Source organism: Vulpes lagopus, chromosome 1 (assembly GCF_018345385.1).
Source record: "Vulpes lagopus strain Blue_001 chromosome 1, ASM1834538v1, whole genome shotgun sequence".
NCBI lineage: Eukaryota > Metazoa > Chordata > Mammalia > Carnivora > Canidae > Vulpes > Vulpes lagopus.
Window position 1 is genome coordinate 41,346,520 of NC_054824.1, and position 23,711 is coordinate 41,370,230.

General features: G+C 33.7%; 1 protein-coding gene across 4 annotated transcripts in view; it reads right to left on the bottom strand.

Annotated features, from left to right (window-relative positions):
* The window catches only part of ADGRB3 (adhesion G protein-coupled receptor B3), a 708,089-nt gene that overhangs the window by 399,820 nt on the left and 284,558 nt on the right, over positions 1-23,711 (bottom strand). For all 4 annotated transcript variants that reach the window (XM_041773111.1, XM_041773116.1, XM_041773103.1 and 1 more), the window contains 3 exons: positions 19,258-19,422; positions 9,172-9,336; positions 8,555-8,719 (listed from right to left, as the gene is read on the bottom strand). In XM_041773111.1, the coding sequence (XP_041629045.1) occupies positions 8,555-8,719; positions 9,172-9,336; positions 19,258-19,422 (495 nt within the window). The remainder of the gene's footprint in view (positions 1-8,554; positions 8,720-9,171; positions 9,337-19,257; positions 19,423-23,711) is intronic.

Sequence of the window (23,711 nt, forward strand, 5' to 3'; positions counted from 1 at the left end):
AAGAAAAAATAAAAAAAATGCACTACCCATGACCCCAATTTCAGATTTCACTGGCTGGCAATTCATTAATTCTTATGTTTTGGGAATTCCCTATGCTGAGGGACACAGAGGTGAATGAGATAGTCTATGTGCTCACACAGCTTACAGCTCTAATTTCAGCAGGGAACACACTCATGTAAAGAATTCATGGTGCTGCTTAGGTCTTAGGGGAAAAGAAGGGCGCTTATCGAACGTGTTTTGTAATAACATTTCTCACATAGAAATGGTTTTTATCAGTGTCAGGTTGAAAGAATGTACAATTATAACAGCAATATGCACGTATCACTATGACTTAGGCACTCTTTCAAGTGCATTACATTTTTAAATTCATCTCATTCTCATAAGAATGAAGTAGATACAATTATTAAATCTCTTTTTAAACATGAAGAGACTAAAGCATAGAGAAATCACTCCACGAGGAGGTGGTCCGTAGACCCTTGTCAATCAAACAAGTCTCTCAGTCCATTCTCTGAGAATCTTACACTCTCAGCAAGCATTTGTTGTAGTGGTTAACAAGGCATTTATATATTTTGCAAGAATTTGTCTCTAAGTCTCGAAGGTAGCAAACCATAAACTCTAAATTCATTAGCAGACAATGTGTGTTGCATTGCCTGTTTGAGGACTAGATAGTGTTCTTTACATACACACCGTGGAAAAAAATCTGATTAACCTAGTTTTAATCTTGTATTGCAATTTAAGCAGACAAGGTCACTCTAGTTCCAACCTGTCAACAAGATTAATTTTTTTAAAAAAGATAGCTAACACTAATTGTGAGGAATAGTTCTTTTTTTTTTTAATATGAGGAATAGTTCTAAATAACTATTTGCTAACTTAATGTGAGATAGTTTTATATTGGGGTACACTTGGTGTTTCTGCTAGAGAATTGAATTTATTTGCCTTTTTATATTAGCGTAGGAACTGTTGAGGATAACTGTGCATCATCACCTTTTCCAGGTCATGGAACATGTAGAAAATGGTAACATTTGGAGGCACACTAGGGTAACGGGCAAGACTACTCTAGGCTGGAGGCCGCAGGCCACAGCCTCCTGTCTTGCCAGCTGCCCTGAGGCCTTCAAAATCTCTAGGACCAATCCTAGCCTGACAGGTGGCTATGTGACAGCCTCGAGGAGCTCTGATCTAAATATGGGGCTGAGATTTAGGGAAATTGAGTAACTTACTATAAAAATACATATTTTTCTTACCTCCAACATCTCAATGACTTATTTCTAAAGAAGGAAGGTTCATGCCACAAATTGCAACTACAAAATAAAAATAGCATATTGTGCTAAAAATGTCTATTCAAATTCTACTTAGGTAAACTAATAGCATTTTGAAAGAGTAAAATGATTATAAATGTAAGGCATTACTATCATAGTCATTTTGAAATTTGTATTCACATACTTTTACACAAATTATTGTATTTTCTATTGTATATTGTACTTTATACAAATGGTCCAGTCACAACGTTTATGATATGGAATAAAAACATTCAAAAGAGCATATGATATGCCTAATGGCCTACATTCAACTAGGTTCAATGCAGAGGTGTTTTGGGAATCTGAAAATAGATAACTCATCTGTAATGGGCTGGAATTCCAGTTAAGAGATATAATAATATACAATAATAAAATATAGCAATATATAATATGGGAAGCACAAAGAAAATCTATAGGGGTTCAAAGAAGAAAGCAGTTATGAAATTGTGGGAGAAATAAAAATGATTAAAGGAAGAGACACTTTTAATGGGCTGACCTCCCAAGATACTTCCATGTTACCAGGCGAAGAGGGAAGCAGGACTGGGATACTTGGGAGCCCAGGTGAATAACAGTGCAAGCAACAGAGAGTAAGGACAGAATATGTGCTTCTATACCCAGTCACCAGGGATGGGATCCATTACGCTATGTATATGTTTTATCTATAAATGAGTAGAGAGTGATGACCCTAGAAAGGAAATCAACTGATAGATGGGGATACTAGAATCCCAGGGATTCCAGTATGCATTGAATAGGGTGAGTAATAAGGAGCCACAGCACTTTTTTTTTTCTCTTTGAACGAGAGAGTCCATGAGGAAGGTCACGAAAAGGGGAGGATAATCAGATAAACTTATCTGGAAGAGACTAGAAAAGGTGGCTTTTGCAATAATATGGGTATTGGACAAAGAGGCCCTGGACTGGAATTATTTAATAATTATAATTACCTATAGCATTTTATAATTTCATACTTGAAATGATCCCGAGCACATATTATTATCCCCATTTTGCATATGAGGACACTGAGGTCCAAAGCCAAACTTTGACTCCATATCCCAGGCTCTTTATGTTGCACTGCCCTTCCCCACTAGCAGGCGGTGTCCAGAGGAAGAGAAAGCAGGGCCACCAAAGAAAGATTTCATGGAGGTGGAATCCATCATGAGGAAAGGTAAGAATTAGAAATGACTTTAGCTGACAAGACAGATTTGGCAGTCAGACAGAAAAGCTCTCCTGCTGACACTGAGGATGATCGGCTATCCCAGGTGGAAAGCTTTATCACATGTTTGCAATGGATGAGGCATAAAGATGCAGATTTGTGGGCACTGTTCACAAGTGATAGTTGAAGAGAGAGAGGAGGAGAGAGAGCAACCAAGAGCACCAGGGCAGGATCTTAGGTTTGTTCACAAGTCAGGACATACAAAGAGTGGGATATAAGTGAGGATGATAAACATTAAGGACTAATACTAAAGTTTAGTGTCTTGTAAACTTTAAACCCAAAGAGTAGTTTCACTAATTGCATTAATTTTTAATTTTAGTAATTTAGAAATAATGAAGTGGTTCCTAAAATAGGTTTCTTTTTGTTATAAAAGCAATGTCAGGTGAAATGAAGAAATAAAGGATAGTAAAAAGTGCTGCTTAAATTTTCTGTTTTGAATTGAGAATGATCAGCATATTGCCCAATATTTCTAAATTGGACCAGGTAGGGTAATATAAGATTAAAATAAATTGTTATTTAGGTTTCTGCTGTGACAGAAGCTGTGAGACTTTTTCCCAAAGTCTCAACTGATGAGCAACCTGATAAGACAAATTATGACAATAATTATCTCCATAGCAACAGGTTTGAATAGTGGACATATAGTACTATCTGGTATATACGTGGAATATTTTAGACTCCAGTGGTTCTTCCTTAATTCTGCATATAAAATTAAGCTGATTTGTTGCAGAACTGCAGCCTGGAGTAGGTAATAAAACCCATGTTTTTGAGGAGGATCAGATACTTTCTTAGATATTTATTAAACAATAGGTGCTCTCTCTTGCTTATGGAGTATCTTCAAGTTCTAATTTATTTTCCTATTTTTTAGAATGTATCTGAGGTGCCTTGGCATGAGTAAATAGAACATTTAGATGAAAGAAGTCAATACCAAGTGCCACCTACTCTCAACACTGAACTCAGTAGTTGGTTTTAGGCAAATCACTGGTGTGAACATTTGGGTGCAACATTGTTTGCTATGTTCAAAAATCTTCAGTGAAAACATCTGCCTTAACCTTTAGAAACTGAATAAGTAATAATGTAATTCCTTAGAGGGTAAACACATAATGTTTTATAGAAAAATAATAAAAATCCCAATGGAGTAGGAGCTTCTTAAAAGCACTATTAGTGATTACTCTTGTGGTTTGGAATGAAAGAGGTAGAGCAGGTGCCAATTTGTATGTGAATATTTCAATATAGAGTAGTATACATTTTTTCCCCTTAAAAAAAGTAAATTTTACACTCACATATTGGGATTTCTAATAATGATTATGTTTAGCTTTAAAATGCTAAATCCACAAGATTTAGAATGCTGACTTATTAACTAGTTAAACTCATCTCTATCAAAGACAAACATAGTGATGGTGATTAATTCACCACTCCTCTACCTGGGAACTGAGGAAAGAATAAGCCAATCAGAGCTAAGACCTCATTCTGCTCTCTGACACTTGCCCCTCTCCAAATATTATAAACCTGTGTAAGTATATAGTAGCTAATAGCCTGGAGGATAAGAGGCAGTGAAAATGTCCTCCTGCTGAGGAAGAGAGCTGCTAGAGATGGCAGGACTACGAATATCTGTGTCCTGGCAGTGTACAGCTCTATTTCAAACATGTTCCAATGATACCCACGTTGTTTCTTCTGCTCTCCACGGAACAGGAGCAATAGGAATTGGCAACTGAAAATCTGAAAATGACTAAATCATCTCTTTTGGTCCACAACAACTAGTCAATAGCCAGAATTTTTTTTTTTTTTTTTAAGTAACAACTATAAAGAGATCTTACTTTGGTTGAAGAATGAGTTGGTTAGGGATACTTGAAATGGATTGCCTGTATTAATTTACTACAGGAACAATCCCTCATTATTTGTGAGATGGTATGACAAAATAAAATTCTACAATCTTGTGTGTAGCTGAGGTGGAGGATTGTTTTCCACCTTTTTGTTAATTTTATCACCTAATTTTTACTTATTTATTTATTTATTTACTTACTTATTTGTTTTTACTATAGGCCACTGTAACCCAAAGGTTAATCTGCAAAGGGTAATCTGCAGTATCATCAACATCACATGTGAGTTTGTTAGAAATGCAAATTTGAAGGCCCATACTGGACCTACTGAATCAGAATCTCAGGGGTTTGGTTTAGGAACCTGTGTTTTAACAAGCTCTCTGGGTGATTCTTGGGGTGTGCTAAAATTTGAAAGCACAAGTCCAGACAATGAGTAGAGGCATTCAAAGAAGACATGAGCTCAAAATAAGCAAGAGAAAGAGAAGCTTTTCTCTTCCTACCAAAGCTAAATGAAAAGAAAATCACTCAGAAACTAAATGAAATCTCTCTTGGTCTTCAGAGAAGACATAATCCCATTGGACAGCAACCTTACAGAGATAAGGAACAGTCCGTCTCAGAATGGCATTTCTCCTAAGTGGGGAGGGGGCTTATAGTCACCCTATCACAGGACACAAATTCCAATATGAATGCAGTACAATGTTTAAGACAAGTTTGGGATTACAAACATTACCGTTGACTAGCTTTGGTATGAATACTAAAGAGTTAAATATCACAATCATTGCTACATCTCTTGTCTAAGTTGCTATTACTGTATATATTATGATATGGATCTCTTACTTCCCAAGTATTTCTCAGCACATTCAACCTGTGAAAATATTCATTCACCATTTGCATGCAGTAAAGCAATTGTAACTCCAAAAGGACATTTTATGTATAAATTAAGATTAAATTCTACCCATGAATGGTACATCCCAACTAGCATTACTCCTAATGACTAAAGAATAGTAGATCCAAGAATTGGTGCTATATGAATAGTCAGCCCCTCTCCTGGGAACAGAGCAAGGAGGTTCCCAGGAAGCCTGCAAGGTTACATAGGCCAATCCATATCAGTAGCATTTGCCTTCTGAAGGATATTAACCAGGGAAATATTTGGGAAAAAATACAGAGCCTAAAAATAGTATGTTTTCAAACTGTAGCAACACAAATTCTGAGAAGCTATTACCTTTCTACTATTTTAACCTTCAAAGTCTAGATGAACAATGAGATTGAAATCAATGAAATCATTATTTGGTGAATTTGGACAATTTAAAAATTAGGCATTTTTTCTCTCCCGTAGCTACTCTATTCTTCAACAAACTATTTAAAATATACATATATAATTTTTTCATTCCTCTAATTCTCTTTTCTTATGAAGACAAAACATCATATTTTTGGTAATGAAGCTCTTTTTAATAAGTTTACTTTATTTACCAGCAAAAAAATCTTATTTTGGGAAAATTATTTTTCATTTTCCATTTTTAGTACACATCGTAACAGCTTTTGATTAAATCCAGATGATTAATCATTATTGTCATTAATTATCCAGACAAAGATGTGCGTATATTATATTTCTCCTTCCTGACAACAGAGGATCTCTTGGCAAACTTGATTAATTTGTTTTGCATCCAAATTAAGTGAAGCGTAAAAATAAATACTGTAGTTTCCAGCAATCTGAAGAAAAATTAAGAATAAACAGTATGAAAAATAATACTAGGAAAAAAACACATAATTTTAAAAGAAACAGTTTTTCAGGCTTTGTCAGTGACAAAAATAGAAAAATGTCTTAGTAACTATTGAAAAAAATTAAAAGTCTTCTCAATTTATATTGTCAATATGGGAATTTGGAGCAATATAATGTGGAAATTAGGATTGCTTCTTATCATTTTGAGTTCACATGGCCTCAAGAATTAACAAAACTAATTTTAGATCTTTTTTAAGGTCTGAAAAATCCTACTGACATGTCATTACTTTCAGAGTTCAGTACACTGGACACAAAAATGATATATATTGACCACAGAGAAGTGATTGTGCAGAGTTGGAATGCCAATATATAAATCAAATCCACTATGGAAAACGGAGTTATTTATAAATCCTGCTCTCTTGACAAAATAATGTGGGAATGAGATGACTGCACGTAGAAAAGATAGAGGATAAACAGAAAAGAAATCTTTATCTTGGTAAAAAACACTCTATACAGAGGCAGAGGCATATTTGAAATGAATAATTTTTGATGGATAATGCTGATTCATATACAGGTACAGGTTTAGGATGTTTTCAAAAGCTTGGTAATATATTAATTCACTCTATTCCTGTATAAGCAGTAGTTTGTAAATTATTTAGCTGATTCAATAATTCATTTTAGTTTGAAAATGTTATTTATATACTCGGTGGTTTTAAGAGATTTCAAATATTATTGAAGAGAATAAAATGAAAATGTTAAGGTTAATACCAAATGTATATATACCACAATATACACGACCAATATATAACATACATAAAAGATAAAAAAATTATAGCTTCGTATGACGGTTTTTCAAACTGCCTTAAATCATGAAAGCCAGCAAACAAACCTAGCATATAAGGTATAATATCCTTTTAGTAAGTAGATACGTAAAATGTTTTTTAAACAGCAGGTGGCAATCTTTGTAAATATGACTGCAGCAACACCATTTTAACTCTATGTACACAGATGAAAGACAGTTTTAAAAGACCAGTTACAAACATTGGTATGCTTACACTAGTTTAGATACCTTCAAGTATTAAAAGGGTCTTATTTAATTATGACTACTGTCTTAATGGAATTTCTTCCTGGTCATATAATGTTCTTGTTTAATACTTAATTCTTATGCACCCCAGGAGGAATTTCACAGTACTTACCTTTGGTAGGTCTCCTCAACAAAATCCTACTTGTTGGTTCCTTCTTATAGTTTTGAATGATTTGGCCTTAAGAATTAGCAAAGCTAATTTTAGATCTTTTCTGAGCTCTAAAAAAATCCTCTTGACATATTGTTACTGTTAGAGTCCAGTTTCTATTGGCATTACTGTTGAACTGTGGACTGTCTTTAGAATTCTGACTATGGAGAAATACAAAGTTTTGACTCAGGGATATCACTTAGAATGACTTGTTTTGTTGTTGTTGTTGTTCTCTAAATTGATGTAGTCACGTTTGGTAGAGACAGAAATCCACTGCTTTCTGAACTGAAAAGGAACTTCAAATACCTGTTCTTTCCATACCTACTGGAACCACAAAGTCAGAGGAGAGAAGCTAGCCTGCCTACAAAGCATTACTTGCAGCACATGGACTCTAACAGGGTCTTCAAATGCTTTCAGTTCAGCACTTGCTTTATACTCAGCAGTGAAACTTAGAAATTTCACCCTATCATCTTTCTAGCATGTTTATAACAATTTTGCCTATGATATCATTCTAAAATTCTCATTTTCATTTATTTGAGTTCTCAATAGATCAATAATACTTATGGAATGTATGCACAATTTGGAAGGAATTTATCGTTAATGATTTTTAAAAAAATAGATGATCAATAATCTGGGCAGTTTTTGACCTTGCCTTTTTTTTTCTATGCTTATATGTAAGATCCTTCATTGTAGCAGTATTTCCATTCTTTCACTACTAATTAAGACCTTATATTTTCATTTTAAAATGTGTTCCTTGTAGTAGAAAATGGCACAAGGGCAAGGAAATAGGGATGTCCAAGTCCTACGTGGAGGTGGATTAACAGCAGATTTTAAAAGTTTCTAAATTTCAACAGCATCCCTTTATTTTCTCACTTAGCTATCTACCACGTCTTTCTATTTCTACTATGAATAATCTAAGGCAACTGGTTTTGTGTTCTCAGTAAACAAATATTTCATGAACATAGTGAAAAAAATTGTTCCCCAAACCAATTTAAATACTATCTAGGTATGTTATTGTTCAATGTGGCTTCCTTCGTATTGTCACATTTTTCAACGTGATTTTGCAGCAAATAATTTAAAAACCCACGGAAGAAATAGTCTATGACACATAAACAGAGGAAACCTCATAGGTTATGGAAACAAATAAATTGCCACTTATTGTTAGCAGTCCTCCAACTGAGGAAATGTTGCCCTTAATGATGATAGTTTTATTTTACTCCTTTTTTTTTAAAAAAAAATAACAGAATATTTCCATTGGGATCATCTCAGTTCATTCTCACCAGGACAACGTTGCTCACTGCATCTTCTCACTTCTTCACCTGTGCCTTCACATTGCTGCCCTGTTACTGCAGCACCTTGACAAGTCCTCATTCGCCTTTCCCAGCCGCCATCACAGGATTTGGAACATCCGCTCCAATGACCCCACTGATTCCACTGACCATTTGCTGAAAGAAATGTGTCATGGTCAATGGCAGTAGCCTACTGTAACTGTTTTAGGAATTTGAAAATCTGAGGACCATTATTGTTTGTTTAGTTTTTATTAGTCTACCACGATGAATAAGCCCTATTCAAACATTTGACTTGCTAGTCAAATATAGAGCACTGTGAGTGTCACAAGTTTATATAAATTTGTCAGAATCTTCAAATGGACACAGAAACTTATTTGTAAAAAGTGCAAGTTCAGTGCTGACCTGGATCAACTTAATCTAGATTTAATCTAAGAATCTCCAGAATTTTGTTGCTTTACTACTGTGACATATAGTAGAATGAGCTCTAGTACAATTGATTTCATTTACCAGAAATACATAATTATATAATTATTCCATGACTGCCTCACATGGTTCTGTCACATTTTATAAACGGCAGGCATTCTTTAAATGTAGTGATCAGGACTCACCTGTACACTCAGGGTTATAGCACTCTCTGCTTTCTGCCCATGGCCCTCTGCATTCAGAGCCGCCATGAGCTGCTGCAGTACACTGCCTGCTTCTCTGCTGGGTCCCATTCGAGCATGTCACTGAGCACTGACTCCACGGACTCCACTCTTGCCACTGTCCATCAACTGCCAAAGCAGATAGAGAGACAGTGTAAGGAGATATTCCAATAGAGAAGGCTGTAGAGAAAGTACAAGTAAAATTAACCTTGGAGATGAGCCCCAACCAAGGGACTCTCGGTGAATACAATGGAAAATCATATTGGCACTAGATTCTTTTACTACCCTACCCCCCAAACTACTATTACCTTATTTTCTCACTTCTATTTCCTTTTATGTATCCAATATCTCTTTTGAGCCACTTATTGCTTCAAAATACATATTGATTAGTCAATAATGCAAGACCTTGGGCTAGGAGGCAAGTACACAGAGCAGTGAATGAAATAAATACTGACCAATAACTCATAGAGCTCATGTTTTAAAGAAGAAACCCCTACAACAAGTTAAGCCCTTAATAACATGTTAAATTAATTATATAGTGCTGCTTCAAAGGATAATTTAAAGACATTTTAAGAGCTTGGAGGGCCTGGGGAGTCTTCCTTGACAAAGCAAATTTTCAGACAAGCCTTGAAGAATAATAAGGAATAATGTAATAAATGTTATGAGAAATACAGAAATTAAAAGATTATGAATCCCACCCTCAAAAATCTTGTAATTTAGTAGAAGAATACATTATGCAGACAAATAAGTAAATAAAAGGTTAAAAGCAGTAACATCTTAATATGGTACATGAAGCCTTTCAGATGACACATCATAACTACTTAGGGATAATTATGTTAGATTAATATGGTAAGATTTGGATAATTTAGACAACAGAGACAGCATTCACAAAGGCATAATCCCATAGGCCACAAAATGCAAGTATGCAAAGGAATCAGGCAAAAATATTTACCCAATTTAGAATGCATAAACTAGAATATAAGTGTTATAAATGCACTCATATATGACTGTCTACTTTTCCCCATGTCATTCCATGGTTCTTAGTTTCATTATAGTGAAAGAGAATTCATCATAAATCCAAAGTTCCAACATAAGATGATACTGCTGTGAAAACCTATCCACCCATCCAAACAAACCAAAAAGCTTAGCAGAATATGTGTAAGTGCTGTCAGCCTAATTTCAGGCTTTGAAAGTAGCTATTAAGAAAGAAGATTGTTTAATAGGTATCTAGATCTACTTAATAAACCCTTTGTGAGATTAAAAAATCACAAAATGTCAATTTAATCATCCCATTCATGTAATTTTAGCATTTCACTTTATTAAAAGTATTTGATACAATTTTGCCAGACAAACAAGAGAAGGCTAGTGAATCGATGGACTGTTATAAATTAAGCATTTCCAAGAAGAACATATGCATTATATTTCAGGTATAAATGATGAGATATTTAAAAATAAAAACTATTCACCACATGATCTGCTTAATATAAATTTTTATAACCACTTATCTAAGTACTACGAGGAATAAAGAGACTGCTTTTTTTGTTTGTTTATTGGATGCTTAGCTGGGAATCCTTCAGCCCTTGCATTCAGGTTTGCTCTTCACTTGGCTGAGTATGGAGACAACAGAGAAAATCAACCCTCCTCCCTACCATCTACCCATCCCTGTATACTACAGATTTCCATCATATGTAAGAGATACACCCCAGAATCATTGCAAATCAAAAAATTTGAAAATACTTCAAAGCTTTCTTTCTAAAACTGTGTTCCTATTGAAGATAATTAACCTTTTGTTATTTGGTAAGAAAAGCATTACCAATAATTTGGGAAAATGGAAACACTCCGAACCTCTTCTAATGCACTTGTAGGTAAAGAATGACAAAGAAGCTACACTGTGACTCTACTAGACTCTGGGACAACTGTGGTGATAAAGACTCGCCAAGCTCTGTTCTCATGGAACATATACTCTGAGGGGGTGGTGGAGACAGATGGTAAACAAGTAAATAAATGAATGAACAAGAGAGTTTCTGCCAGAACTGTTAAAAAGACAATGTAATTAAAGAGAGCAATGTGATAGGGTATGCTCATCCACGGCTCTCCGGAAAAAACACATGAGAGCCGAGTCCCGAGTCACTAACAGGAGCCAGAAGTGTGAAGATCTGGAAAATCTTCACACAAGAGCAGTCCTCAGGTCAAGAAAGTTTTGAGTCTTCCAAAAAAGAGAAAAGGCCAGGACTTGTTAGGGGACTATATGGTAGCCCAGACAAAGGTCAGAGTGGCTTAGATTACGGTATCATCAATCGACATAGAAAGAAGTGGTTGAATTTGTGTTATTTTCCAAACATAGAGCTGATAGGTTGGTAGAGAGGTATGGAAAACCAGAGAATCAAGGTTAACTTTTAGGTTTCTGGCTTACTAAAACAGGTAAATGGTGGACCTTTTTACTGAACTGGGCTAGAATTGGATTCAAATAGGTCAGGGATTTTATAGCCCTGAAACCAAAATGTCTATTTTGAACACATTGAATTTGTGATGACATGATCATAATGCTGGAAGTCCTACATTAAATTAACTTCGTTTGAAACTATACCTCCCAAATGTATTTGAAATGCAATCATCCCTCTTTTCTTTTCCTTTTTTCACCCCCTTTTCTGGAACACTGCTTGTTAATATTGCGTTAAAGTACATAATTTCTTCTATAATGTGCACCTAGGTTAACACCTTCTTAAACTTTTTCAATTTCTTTTTGTTTCCATCATAAGAATTTCCAGTTGGATTTTTTATAGTGTCATTTTTCAATTTAGAAACTCCAAATGTCTATTACTTTATGAACCATCCTACAAAGGTGACTAAGAATAGAGAATAATAAGGCTGTGTTTTGAAGCCAGGAGAATGCTGAGAGACCAGCCCGTCTTACCATCACGTAATGTGTTTCCTTATACCACAATGTAACCCTGGGGACAGTTAAAGTTTCACTTCAGCAATGTGACACATTACTAGATTTTCTGGATCCAGAATAATTAAAATTGTAAAGGCTAAATTGCTAGATTCCTGGGGTTTACTTTGTTATATGAACTTTCTCCTGCCATATATAGAGTTACAATTGTGTTCACCTGTCTTCCATGTACAGAGGCCTAATTAAATTCAAATATGTTTTAATGAAAATACTGTGTTTCAGTCAATTTTCACATCTTTAGCAATAACTGATGACAATACAGAATAGGATGGAGAACAATAGCCACAAGATAAAGCCATGAATATTCTGGATAATAAAACTATCATTTTGGCAACTCTTTTGGGTTGATTATTGCTGACTGATAAAGTGGCGGGTGGAGGGTTTGAGGAGAAGAGTTCTGTCCTGTGGTATGGAGGCTATCTGATTTAGTGGTGGCAAATTTGGAAAGCTCAAATTTTTACTGAGTTGAGAGTTACTCAGGGAACTGGAAAGATCTCATGATGGCATTAACACTGAAATGTCAAAAGTCAACCTCTTGGCTTTGGGCATATGCCAAGACGGGCATTTGTGATTTTAAAATAAATCACGAAAGGGGAAAAATCAAAATGAAATATCATTTAAAAAATTAGAATTTAAAATAGAAGCAAGTCATTGTGATAAGGCTAAGAAGAATAAATAGTTGGAAAGTAAGTTAAGACAAAATTTGCTAGAGAAAAAAATATCAAATAGTAAAAGAAAGCAAGCCAGGATTATTAAAGATACAATTTTTAAAAAATCATATAAACTAAACACTGAAAGATCACCAGAACAATGCTAAAAATCTGAAATGACACAAAGTGACATTAGACCATTAGTACAATAGACCAGAAGGTTAAGAAGACAAAATGCAAATTAATTAAAGAACAGGTTAATGAGGCAGTATTTTAGTTTCAAATTCTAACATTCTCATGCAGAGACAACCAGAGACTTTTGAACCAAGGTCAGGCAAATATTTAGCATCTTCCTGTTCATGGTCCTCACAGGAAGCGTTCCCGCAGAGGGACAGTTGGGACATCACCCCCTCCTACTTGCTGAAGAATCAAATTTTAGGTCCACAGGAGACTGAAGCCTCTTATTTTGGATAACAAGGGGTTTGGGTCCAGCTGTGTTCCTGAGGCCCATCTTTGGGTTATTCTTTCATTCTTCTTAGGTTTTGTAAGAGACTATGAATATACCTGAAAAAATACAACCTGACAGGATCTCTCTCAAGGTTCTGGATTCACAGGAACACATTTCTCAAATGCAGGACTCAACAGTGTGGCACAGCTCAGCCCCACAGACTGGCATAAGCCCTTATATATGTACTTCTCCCTAGTGTATAAAAGATGTAGAAGTAATCTGTATGGGCCAAAGTCAGGCCACTCACAAATGCACCACTCTGATCTGTTGATTATTTTAAATAAAGATTACTTAAGAAACAGCCAATGCAAAAATAATACTATGCCCCTGTCCTTTGTATCCAGAAAGTGAGAAGCAAATCTCCCATGTGCAAGGTATGCTCCTTGTGCTAGGGGGTAAAGAGACCTCCTTATCACCAGGGATAGGAACTTTAGAGCCTAGAAGACTATGTAAATAACTCTTGTTACTTTTTCTAATTCATTACCTTGGCCCAAATTCTGTTTAGAATTCCTTATTAATTGAAGCTCCTAAAATTAACTTTTCTATGTTCTGCTAATTCCTTACAGATTTATTGTCTGTCTAAAGGTATCAAAACTGCCTGCCTGGGTTATTTCTTTAGGCCTCAATTTCACTATTGGACCACTGTGCACTTGTAATAAAACTTTGAGTTTTTGGTTCTTCAACTAGATAGAAGTCTTTGAAGGGTAGAAGGGAAAAATTTAAAGCCTCTTCTACAAATCTCTTTGAGTCTATGATTAAGGTTGTCCATAAGAAACAGAGCTCAAAAACTATCATAATATCCTGAATTAATTTTACCTATTTTCTCCAAATCTTTTACTGTTCAAGTAATATTATCATGAAAATCAAGATAAACATCCTCCACTTTATGTGGTTTTATACCTTTCAAGAATCAGTCACCTATTTTTAATCATGTAACAATCCTCTGATATAGCAGGGTAATGAATTCTGGCTCCATTTTACAAATGAGAAAATTGAGGTACAGAGAAGATGAATATGTTGCTTAAGTAAATATTTATAATTAAAGACTGAGACTGAACATTAATCCATGTCTTGTGAATTCCAGACCACTGTGTTTGCCACTGAATCATTCAATTAAATTCATTTCTACTTCTTTCAGCCTATAAATGAAAACTAATTTGTCAATAATTTTTTCATTTCTTTCAGCCTTCAATCTGTTATTCAATTATTACTGATCCCTATATTCTATATTATTTGTACTTTACTAGACAAATTATATCAGAATAAGAACTGTCAAAACTGAAACAAAGAGGACCAAATTTTAATCACTGGTTCCTTCCATCTTTCAACTAGAGGGGGAAGAAAAGTAACACACTACAAAGAAAATTACTATAAACCTTGAGGCCTTGAACTAAGATTTTGAGATTTTATTTTCCCTAAAGTATTTAATTTTGGAAAAGGCTATATCAATTTTATTTTGGGGATACACATCTATATAATTTTAAGAGGGTCTCCCTAGGAAAATGTAAGCATTCCATTATCTCTAACACTTTTCTTTCTCCATTTAATAATATTAATAAAAATCAAAAACATTAAAACAAAAGCAGGTAACATGATTAAATCACCCTAGAGGAGGAATTACTATCAAAGTGACATCCAGGAACTGGTCTGACACTTACAGCTAGACTCAAGGTTGTTAGCTGCTTGCTTGGTGCTCATAGCGAGGCTGTGTTATCTCCTGTTGGATCTAAAACCATCACAGAGAACATTAACAGCAGACAAGGTCACTCTGAGACCCTGATAAAGTGAGATGAAATGAAACAAGGTCACAGCTCAACCCACAGAGTTCCAAACATTATCTTCTCTCAGCTAATATGAGTGACTGCCACTTCTTCACGAATTAAAGCAAGTTTTCCCTCCTCCCGGATAATTCATTAAGATACCTAATAACAGATTTTTCCCCCATCCAGACATTCTTTTTTTTTTTTTTCAGACATTCTTAAATCCAGAACAAAGTCCCACTTCCTAAAACCCTCCTTAAAATCACCCCAAGCAAGACCAAACTCTTAATAAATCTTTCTAACACTATCTTAATGAGATGCTCCCCCATTCCCTATGTTCATTTTCCCTCAATGCCAAGCGTAGTGAGTCCAACTTGCCTAAGTACAAGTGTCATCCAGATGGTATTTGACCATAGGGTACCGACACAATAATAATACTGATACTTATATACGATTTGCTGTTCAGATTCTTACAGCATCTCACAAGTTCTGTAAAATGGGTATGCTATCGTCCCCATTTTATAGATGAAGAGATTAAGAATCAGAGGATTAACACAGATATTAAAAGATGACACTTAAATTTAAGTAAGTGTTCTCTTGTGAAAGTCCAAATTCTGCCACATTACATCAATGTTTTATTAAATACATACCCAGAAAATGTTCTGTAATTTTTGGAGGGGATGATAACTAAAAATTTGGATATGTCCAACAAGAAAATCCATTCAATAGTAATGTATTGGATGCTACCAGTAAAAAGTTGCACAGAGAGATAAACAGGCAGTGAAAGAAAATTTCCTCATATATACTAATTTATATTACTATGAATTTGATGTTTGATTAGGGATTGAAATGAAAATTCAGAGAAAAGAGAAAATATGGACTGCCAGAAATTATACATTTTGTGAGATAAAAACAGACCACAAAGACCATTGGACACACACATACATACACATACCCTTCCATAATATCACATTTAACTATTAGTACAGATAAGAAAGGGAGGAACATGGGATAACATTATGTTTATAGTCAAGGAATGAGTCATAGTAAATACTTTTTGTTGTTCTCTTTTATCTCTCACCCACCTCCCTCCATCAACAATGGTATCTGTTCTTGGACATGGTACACATTAATAACTGATAATTCATACTAGAAAATACCATAGAAACCCTTTCCTTTTTTTCCTCTCTACTTATTTGGATCCCAGGCAGATAGGTTTCCCTCACCTCAAAAGAAGTGGGAGAAAGTTGGACATTGACTAAGGAAAGTAGCTGATGAAAACAGGATGTCATCTACCTTAAAGTTGATGTCAGAATTTGCATAAATAAAACATATTTCATTGTTTGATATGGACAATACACATCGGCCCTACATAGCATCCACTTCATTATGGTAATAATATGTATTTCTTAAAAGCATGATGCTGGAATGCCATTCTGACGTGATCCCACGCTAAAATATCATTGCCCTTTACCACAAGCCACATGGTCAGGTCTTGCAGAGTTGGTGAGTTGGTACCCAATTTGTTGTTTCAGTTGTTCTGTTTCAATTGTTTCCTCTGTTCTCTGGTTCTTTGGCAATTCCCTAGCCAAAGGGAATCAAGTGTATAGGTCTTGGCCTGTTTTATTTATTAATGATATACTGCCTATCACAGTTTTATACCTTAAGATGTCTCCAGGATCTCAGGTTGGAATGTCTACAAGAAATGTAGGCTGAAATCTCTGAGTTATCAAATTATCCCCTCTCTCCACTGAAGTGGAATCTTTATATTTGTTTATCAGAGCTGCATTTAACTTTTCATGTGCTTATGTCTGAATCCTTTGAAGAGATCACAAATTTCTTGAGATCAGGGACTCCATAGTCTTCTCAGTAGTGCCTTACATATTGCTGACATATGATGATGCTTTTATATACAGTGAAGGCACCTGAATTTAGCTATGAGACAGTTAGTTTTAAGAATTCCAAATGTTTACACTGAATAAATATTACATATTTCAAAAGCATAATGTCAATATGTTTGGTTAAATATAAAATATTTTTTTAAAAAAACATAGCTATTTGAATTCCCTTTGAAATAGAAAAGAAATTGGGATACAATATGGTAAGAGTTTTACATTTTTTATGATATAAGTAAATTCAAGAATGGAAATAATAGAAACAACACATAATAAATTTATAAAGTACCCAATATAGATCCATGGGAGAATATGAGCTAGGCCAGCTACAAATAATATAAACATAATTTCCCAAATTTAAAGACCTACACAAAATAAAGACAAAATTCTAATGGTCTTAAAGTGATTTCAGTGACAGTATAATACTTTAATAAACAAAACTAGCTTTAAAACACATGTGGTTAACATTTCAGTGATTAAAAAATTACGTCAAATTAGAAAAATGAGTTTTCTTATATGAATTCTAATAATTTAGCATTCCAATTTCTTGACCTCCAAGCACTTTACTCTTCGAAAGTTCATGAAAAGTAGACTATGAGAAAAATGGTTGATAACATTTTAGCTGATCAGTGCCATTTTTATCTTTATACTGATGGGGATTAACCAAGGTAAAAGAAGTAATAAAAACTAATATATTAAAAGAAATTCTATAGTTAGTTGTCACTTTTAATTCCCCATATTATGTATTTTTTCACACTCCATGGACAAATAAGAATGAACTATATTTGACTCTCTGTAAGTGTCACAGCTCAGCAGTAAAAAAAAATTCTAAAATTTGTATAAGCTTGCTCAAATCTTTGGAAAAAAGACAGGGCATTTATGTGTGTGTGTGTGCATGTCTATGTACTAGTCTGTATGTTTATAGAGAGAAATAACAGAACATAACTGATTTCATAAACGGATTTTCTGGGAGTGATTTGCAAATAAGGAATCATAATTTTGACTCCCTAATATTCATAATTACATTAATATTGAATTGTACAAGTTATATTCATAATTTATAGAACTCATTAAGTTCTAGGAGTAAATATAACTACTACATATTTAAATGGATATTCCTGATATAGGAACCTAGTTGTCTTTCTCTAAAGTAAAAGGGAACAAGCTTGTGAGATGACTGTTGCTTATGTACATTTTGGGGGACTTTCACAGTCTCAAGATGTTTTAGACAGTTAAAATTTCCAGAGGAACTGTATCACTGCCTCATTACAGGATATCCTCACTACAGGATATTACCTTGGGGAATTGAGAGTACAAATGGGATGGAAGGTGAGCTGGATAATATGTTTGGAGCACATTCCCAGGATCTCAGCTATGTTGCTTGCATGCAGAATGGCCAATGAAAAAGTCTCCCAAGGAGTAGATAAATGGTTATTTATATTGGTCTTTGCCATGAGAGCTTTTGCCATTTGCCACTCATGTCTCTCTTCTTCTAAAATATGCATTGGCTAGTTCCTGGGAGATTCTATCATTTCTATGTGTGTATTTTCTCTCATAAGTTGTAAGCCCCTTGAATTGCAGAACAATCTTTTTCATTTTTTAGGCATTTGTTTTTTGTTTGAATGTTTCAACAACCTAAATAACAGCATTATAAGGACTTCTCTCTGAAAAATGGGTGAAATTATTAAGTACAGGTAAAAGAGCATTGAAACATTTTAAAGGAACTAAAATTTAGGATGACAAATATACTCTATGAACAGACTATACAGTCTTCATAATCACATGGAGTTATATGTCATTTGTAAGCTAGCAGTGAATCTATAAAGTCTGCTTTCCTAACAAATACTATCATTTTCACACATGGTCAGTGATGAATCCCTACTCCTTAACTGAATGATTACAAAACAATGACATGGGAAGGACTGCCTTTAAAACCATCTCTCCAGTTATAGTATCACGGCAATAGTCAGTCTTAAGCCTATAGGACTCCTTATAAGTTTTCCAGGAGGGAAAAGCTGAGTATAAATAAAATCTGAATGGACAGAATTAATATAAATATTTATAGAAATTGAAGAAAGATGAGCTTTGGTACTCAGTCAAGGAATTATGCATATGACATTGCATATGACAGAATCAAGGAAAGAACTCAGTTTCAGGCAAGAAACAGTAACCAAAGGACACATTTTCCAATGTGATGGAATAAAAGTTGTAATATTTTCTATGTACACTAGGGGCTACATACAAAGTACACAAATACAAAGTGCCAAATACAGAATATGCTCACCTGGGCACAGAGCAATATTACAAGGCTTATGATGTGTTTCAGGTCCTTCACACGGCCTTCCTCCATACTGAGGAGGTGTGCACGACCTTGTTCTTGTTCTTTGGCCTCGACCACATGTAAATGAACATAAACTCCATGGTGACCACTCCTCCCATACTCCATGTACTGTAATAAAGCAAAGAAGCTTCAACAACAAAAGCAGAGAGATAAAGTCCAAGATTTTTTTCTTAATTATGAAAGAAAAAAAATCATCAAGTAGATAAGTATGAAGATATTCTAAAAGCTCAGTTAACATTCTTAATGCCAAAACCCTGCAAAAGTTAATTTGAAAATTCATTAAAATAATGCAAAATGGCATGTACTTTATTTCTGTACTTGAACAGTTATTTATGTCATAAATTTAAATATTTTCTTTTTTAATGTAAATGCACCTCTCTCTTTCATGGTCATGAATTATTTTTAAATAAAAGTAATATAAACTTATAGTTTATAAGTATATAAGTATGTAGTATAGAAAACTAAATTTCTTATAACAGATATGATCTTCCAGAGTTATATTTGCATATAAGTATAAAAGGGCCAACTTAATTCTTCCAACAACTACAAAATTTCAGGATTCATGACTGATGGTGTCAAAAATGAAAAAAAAAATCTGAAAGTTAATGATACATATTTTAAATAGCTTATTAGCTTCATATTTTAGAAAATAAATGTATTTTTTCCATTTTAAAAAATGTGAGTATTTAAAGTCACTGTCTTTGAATAAGAGGGAAATTTCAAAAACTGTATCTGCTCGCATAAGATTCTTGTCTTTGCCCTCTTTTAAATTGACTGGCAAATATGAAGATTTCTTCCTTTTTGCAATAACTTGATACACTGGAAATCCTGCTAATAAACGAAAATTTCTAGAGAAAGCAAATGATCTAATTAGGATTATTCCTAACATAAGTATACATACATCAATACTTCAATTATGCCATTACAATGAATTCAAATTAGTAAGAAATATTAACATAATTTGTGTTCCTCCATAATAGTCACTGTGAATACATATTAACATCTTTTGCAAGAAGTCCATTAGAGTTCTAAGTTTAGACCCTTCTTTGTCATGATCAAATCACCAATTTCATCCCAATTTTTAATATTTAGGATAGTAAGGAATAGCACTCTGTGGGTAATACAAATAAAAAGAAGCTGGGGAAAATGTGCTCTTTGGTTCAAAAGCTCCTGTCTTGATGTTGAGCCTCTGGTCTTAGTATGCTCTTAGGAGTTCATAAACATAAGTTTGATATGACACCAACTAGAATTAGGAGGGGAAGTAGAAATTTATAATGAGTGATGAAAAAAAATTCACTTTCTCTCAACATCGGTGCGGGTAAGCAGAATCAATATAAAGTGTCAGAGGAGTTATGCGAGTAAATATAGTATATCTAGAATATTTCACATATATATACTAACCAAGTTACTACTTTAAAAACACATACATAATACCTTAATTCTTCAATTTATACTATTGAGTTGCCCCAACTGGTTATGAAAATATATTGCAATGTTGAAAAAGCCAAATTTGTGTAGTAGTGAAAAATTCTTCAAGTTTCTGAGAAATTTGCTGGAAAATATATTTTTTAAATATTACATAGAAAAAAGTAAGAGAGTGAAAGAAATATATTTACATTTTTCTCATTTAAGTTTGGAAAACCAGAGCACTTTGTATCCATTGTCATAAGAATAAATAATGAATCTGTATTTAACTCTAAGGAAAAAAATGCACATATACATATATTTATATATAGGTTATATATGATCAACGATAGCAAAATATTTTTAAAATATTATATGTGAATGTATTTTGTCATATAAAACATATATCTTTAATTAATTGTTTGTTACTTTTAATTACCAAGATTTCTCAATTTAAAAATAATCCTTTCTACCCCTATTATCTATATAATAGAAGTGTTTTAAATGTTAACAGACCATATTGCATTCATATTGTTGATCCTGTTAATTTTCTCCTCAATCAAATAACACTGCCCTGTATTCCTTGAACAAAGCCTGAAAAAAAAAAGTGCTAAATTGGAAGATTTTTTTCTATTAACCTCAAAGAAATGTTGATTAATCTTGATGGTTTAGTTAAATCATGAAGCTGGAATCCTTTGAAAAGTATGTTATTTCCTACTGTTTAAGAATCTTTATTGTCCCATGGTGAAACTTCATGGCTCCTCCACAACATTTTTAAAAAATCAAAAAATATTTTTTTGAAAAGGAAAAAAAATTAATATATTTTTTATTTTAGATACTATTGAATTAGTCAGAAATTATAATGCATATCATTATTTTATAGATGCTATTCATAATATTTATGTTAAGGAATAAAGATATTTTTATATTAGAGCAAATTATTATATAAATTCTTTTACCTTTCAGTAAAGTATGAAAATCTATAAATAATCTATTCATTTGGATAATATGCTTAATAAAATCAAGAAACTTATTAATCCATATTTATAGTTTTCTTCTTTACTTAGACACTAGCTATATTATCGCATCCCTACTCTGTGCTACCTAGAGGTGAAATGAGGAATATACGATATATAAATTATATTACTACCAGATTTTGAAATAAGCATACAAATTAACTTATAATTTACATTGATACATATAAAATAATTCCTTTAAGTGAAAAGTTTTTCCTTAAGAAATATATAGATGTGGATACTGTGACATTTACAAAAAAAAAAAAAAAATTGAAACCATTCCTGAGCCCAAATAAACTTCTAAAGGATTAGAAGACATATTGAGTAGACCAGTGGTTCTCAACCAGGAGTAATTTTGCCCCACAGGTGACATTTAGAAACGTCCAGAGAAATTTTTGTGCTGAGTAATAAGAACTTTTGAAGAGCCTATAATGTCAAAGCAACAATGTGCAAAAAGGCTGGGTGCCTTAGGATCCATATTAGAAGTAACACATTATACTGCAATTTAATTAAGAAAACTCTTCTTTGAAATTAGAATAATATGGGTGAAAGGGGACTAATTTATAACACTATGGATTAGGCTTTAGCAATGCAAATAAATACAAGCTCAAATTCTATTATTAACATATTTTATGGAAAGTGGCTTTAACATTCATTTTGTCCTTGTGTCATTCTCATTAATTAAATGCCAAACACTTGAATATCCACAGTGTAACAACTAGGTTATTGATTCCTGAACTAATTTTCTTTTGGGAATTTAAAGTATTATTTTAGAAAGATACTTCCATCGTTTAGGTACTATTTAAGTTTTTAAATTTACTTTCGGTTTTTGTTTTCATGATATATTATATAAAAAAAAGTGCACATTTACTAGCATGGCAAGTAACTGAACAAAATATTGAACACAACATATTTCATAACAAATATAATAACCATCTAAAAGATATCCCAATTTCCCATAGTGAAATACTTATTCTATATTTTTAAAATAACGAAGTTGCTAAATTAGTGCTCAGTTTTAGAAAATTAAAGAAATCAATGAAACTTTCCATTCTCTTAAATTCAACATCTGAACTATCACAATGATTAAAAGATACATTTTTCTTATTGTCAGTACTATTTAACCAAATTTAGAAAGAAAAATCTATAGTATATGCAGGTGAAGGGTAACTAATGATTAGTATGTATTTCTTCAGTAAATAGTAGGAGGTTAAGAAATTAGGAAAAACTGTACAATCAGAATATAATTCAGTTTTCTAAACGTCAGACACAGAGTGAAAGGGAAAGCACTCTGGTCCCACTACAGATGCTCTCTTTGCCCAGTGAAGGGATTAATCAGCAGTCTCTGGCAGAAAGATGGAGGTTTCCATATGTCAACCATATGAATGTGCATGACAAGTGGTTGGAAAGTAAGCACTGTATGGAGAATTGTGAACACTTTAACACTCTCAGATTTCCACTTGGGGACCCATTTGCCATTAGACTCTACCCCCTTGTATGTTGAAGGGAATTTGACTTTTCAAAAGGATGCTGACAAGATAAATGTATATATCAAGCACAGCTTAATTCTCTATTGACACTTTTCTCATTGCCCAGGATAGGAAGCTTGATCCTGCAACCTTTAACATAAGTCCTGTAAATAGGAGCCAGCTTTAAGTATGAGACAAAGGTACTCTACCCACACCCAGCTGAAAATCCATAAGCATTTACTCATGGGGTCCTTTAAGGTATCAAATTTAGAAATTTGATAATTCTGGAAGCCCCCAGGTCATTTTCCTTCTCTTGCCAAACAGACCTAGAATCTGTTTGTTCTCTGACCTTTGGTTTTGTGTCTTTTCATTGTTCTCCCCATCCATGACCTCCATAAGCACTTTTTCCCTCTGATTTTTTTTTTCACTTGATGTTCCTTCTCATCTAGTTTAATTCCCACTGACTCTCATTGATTTTTCTTGCTTTCAGTGGAAATTATTGCTGCTT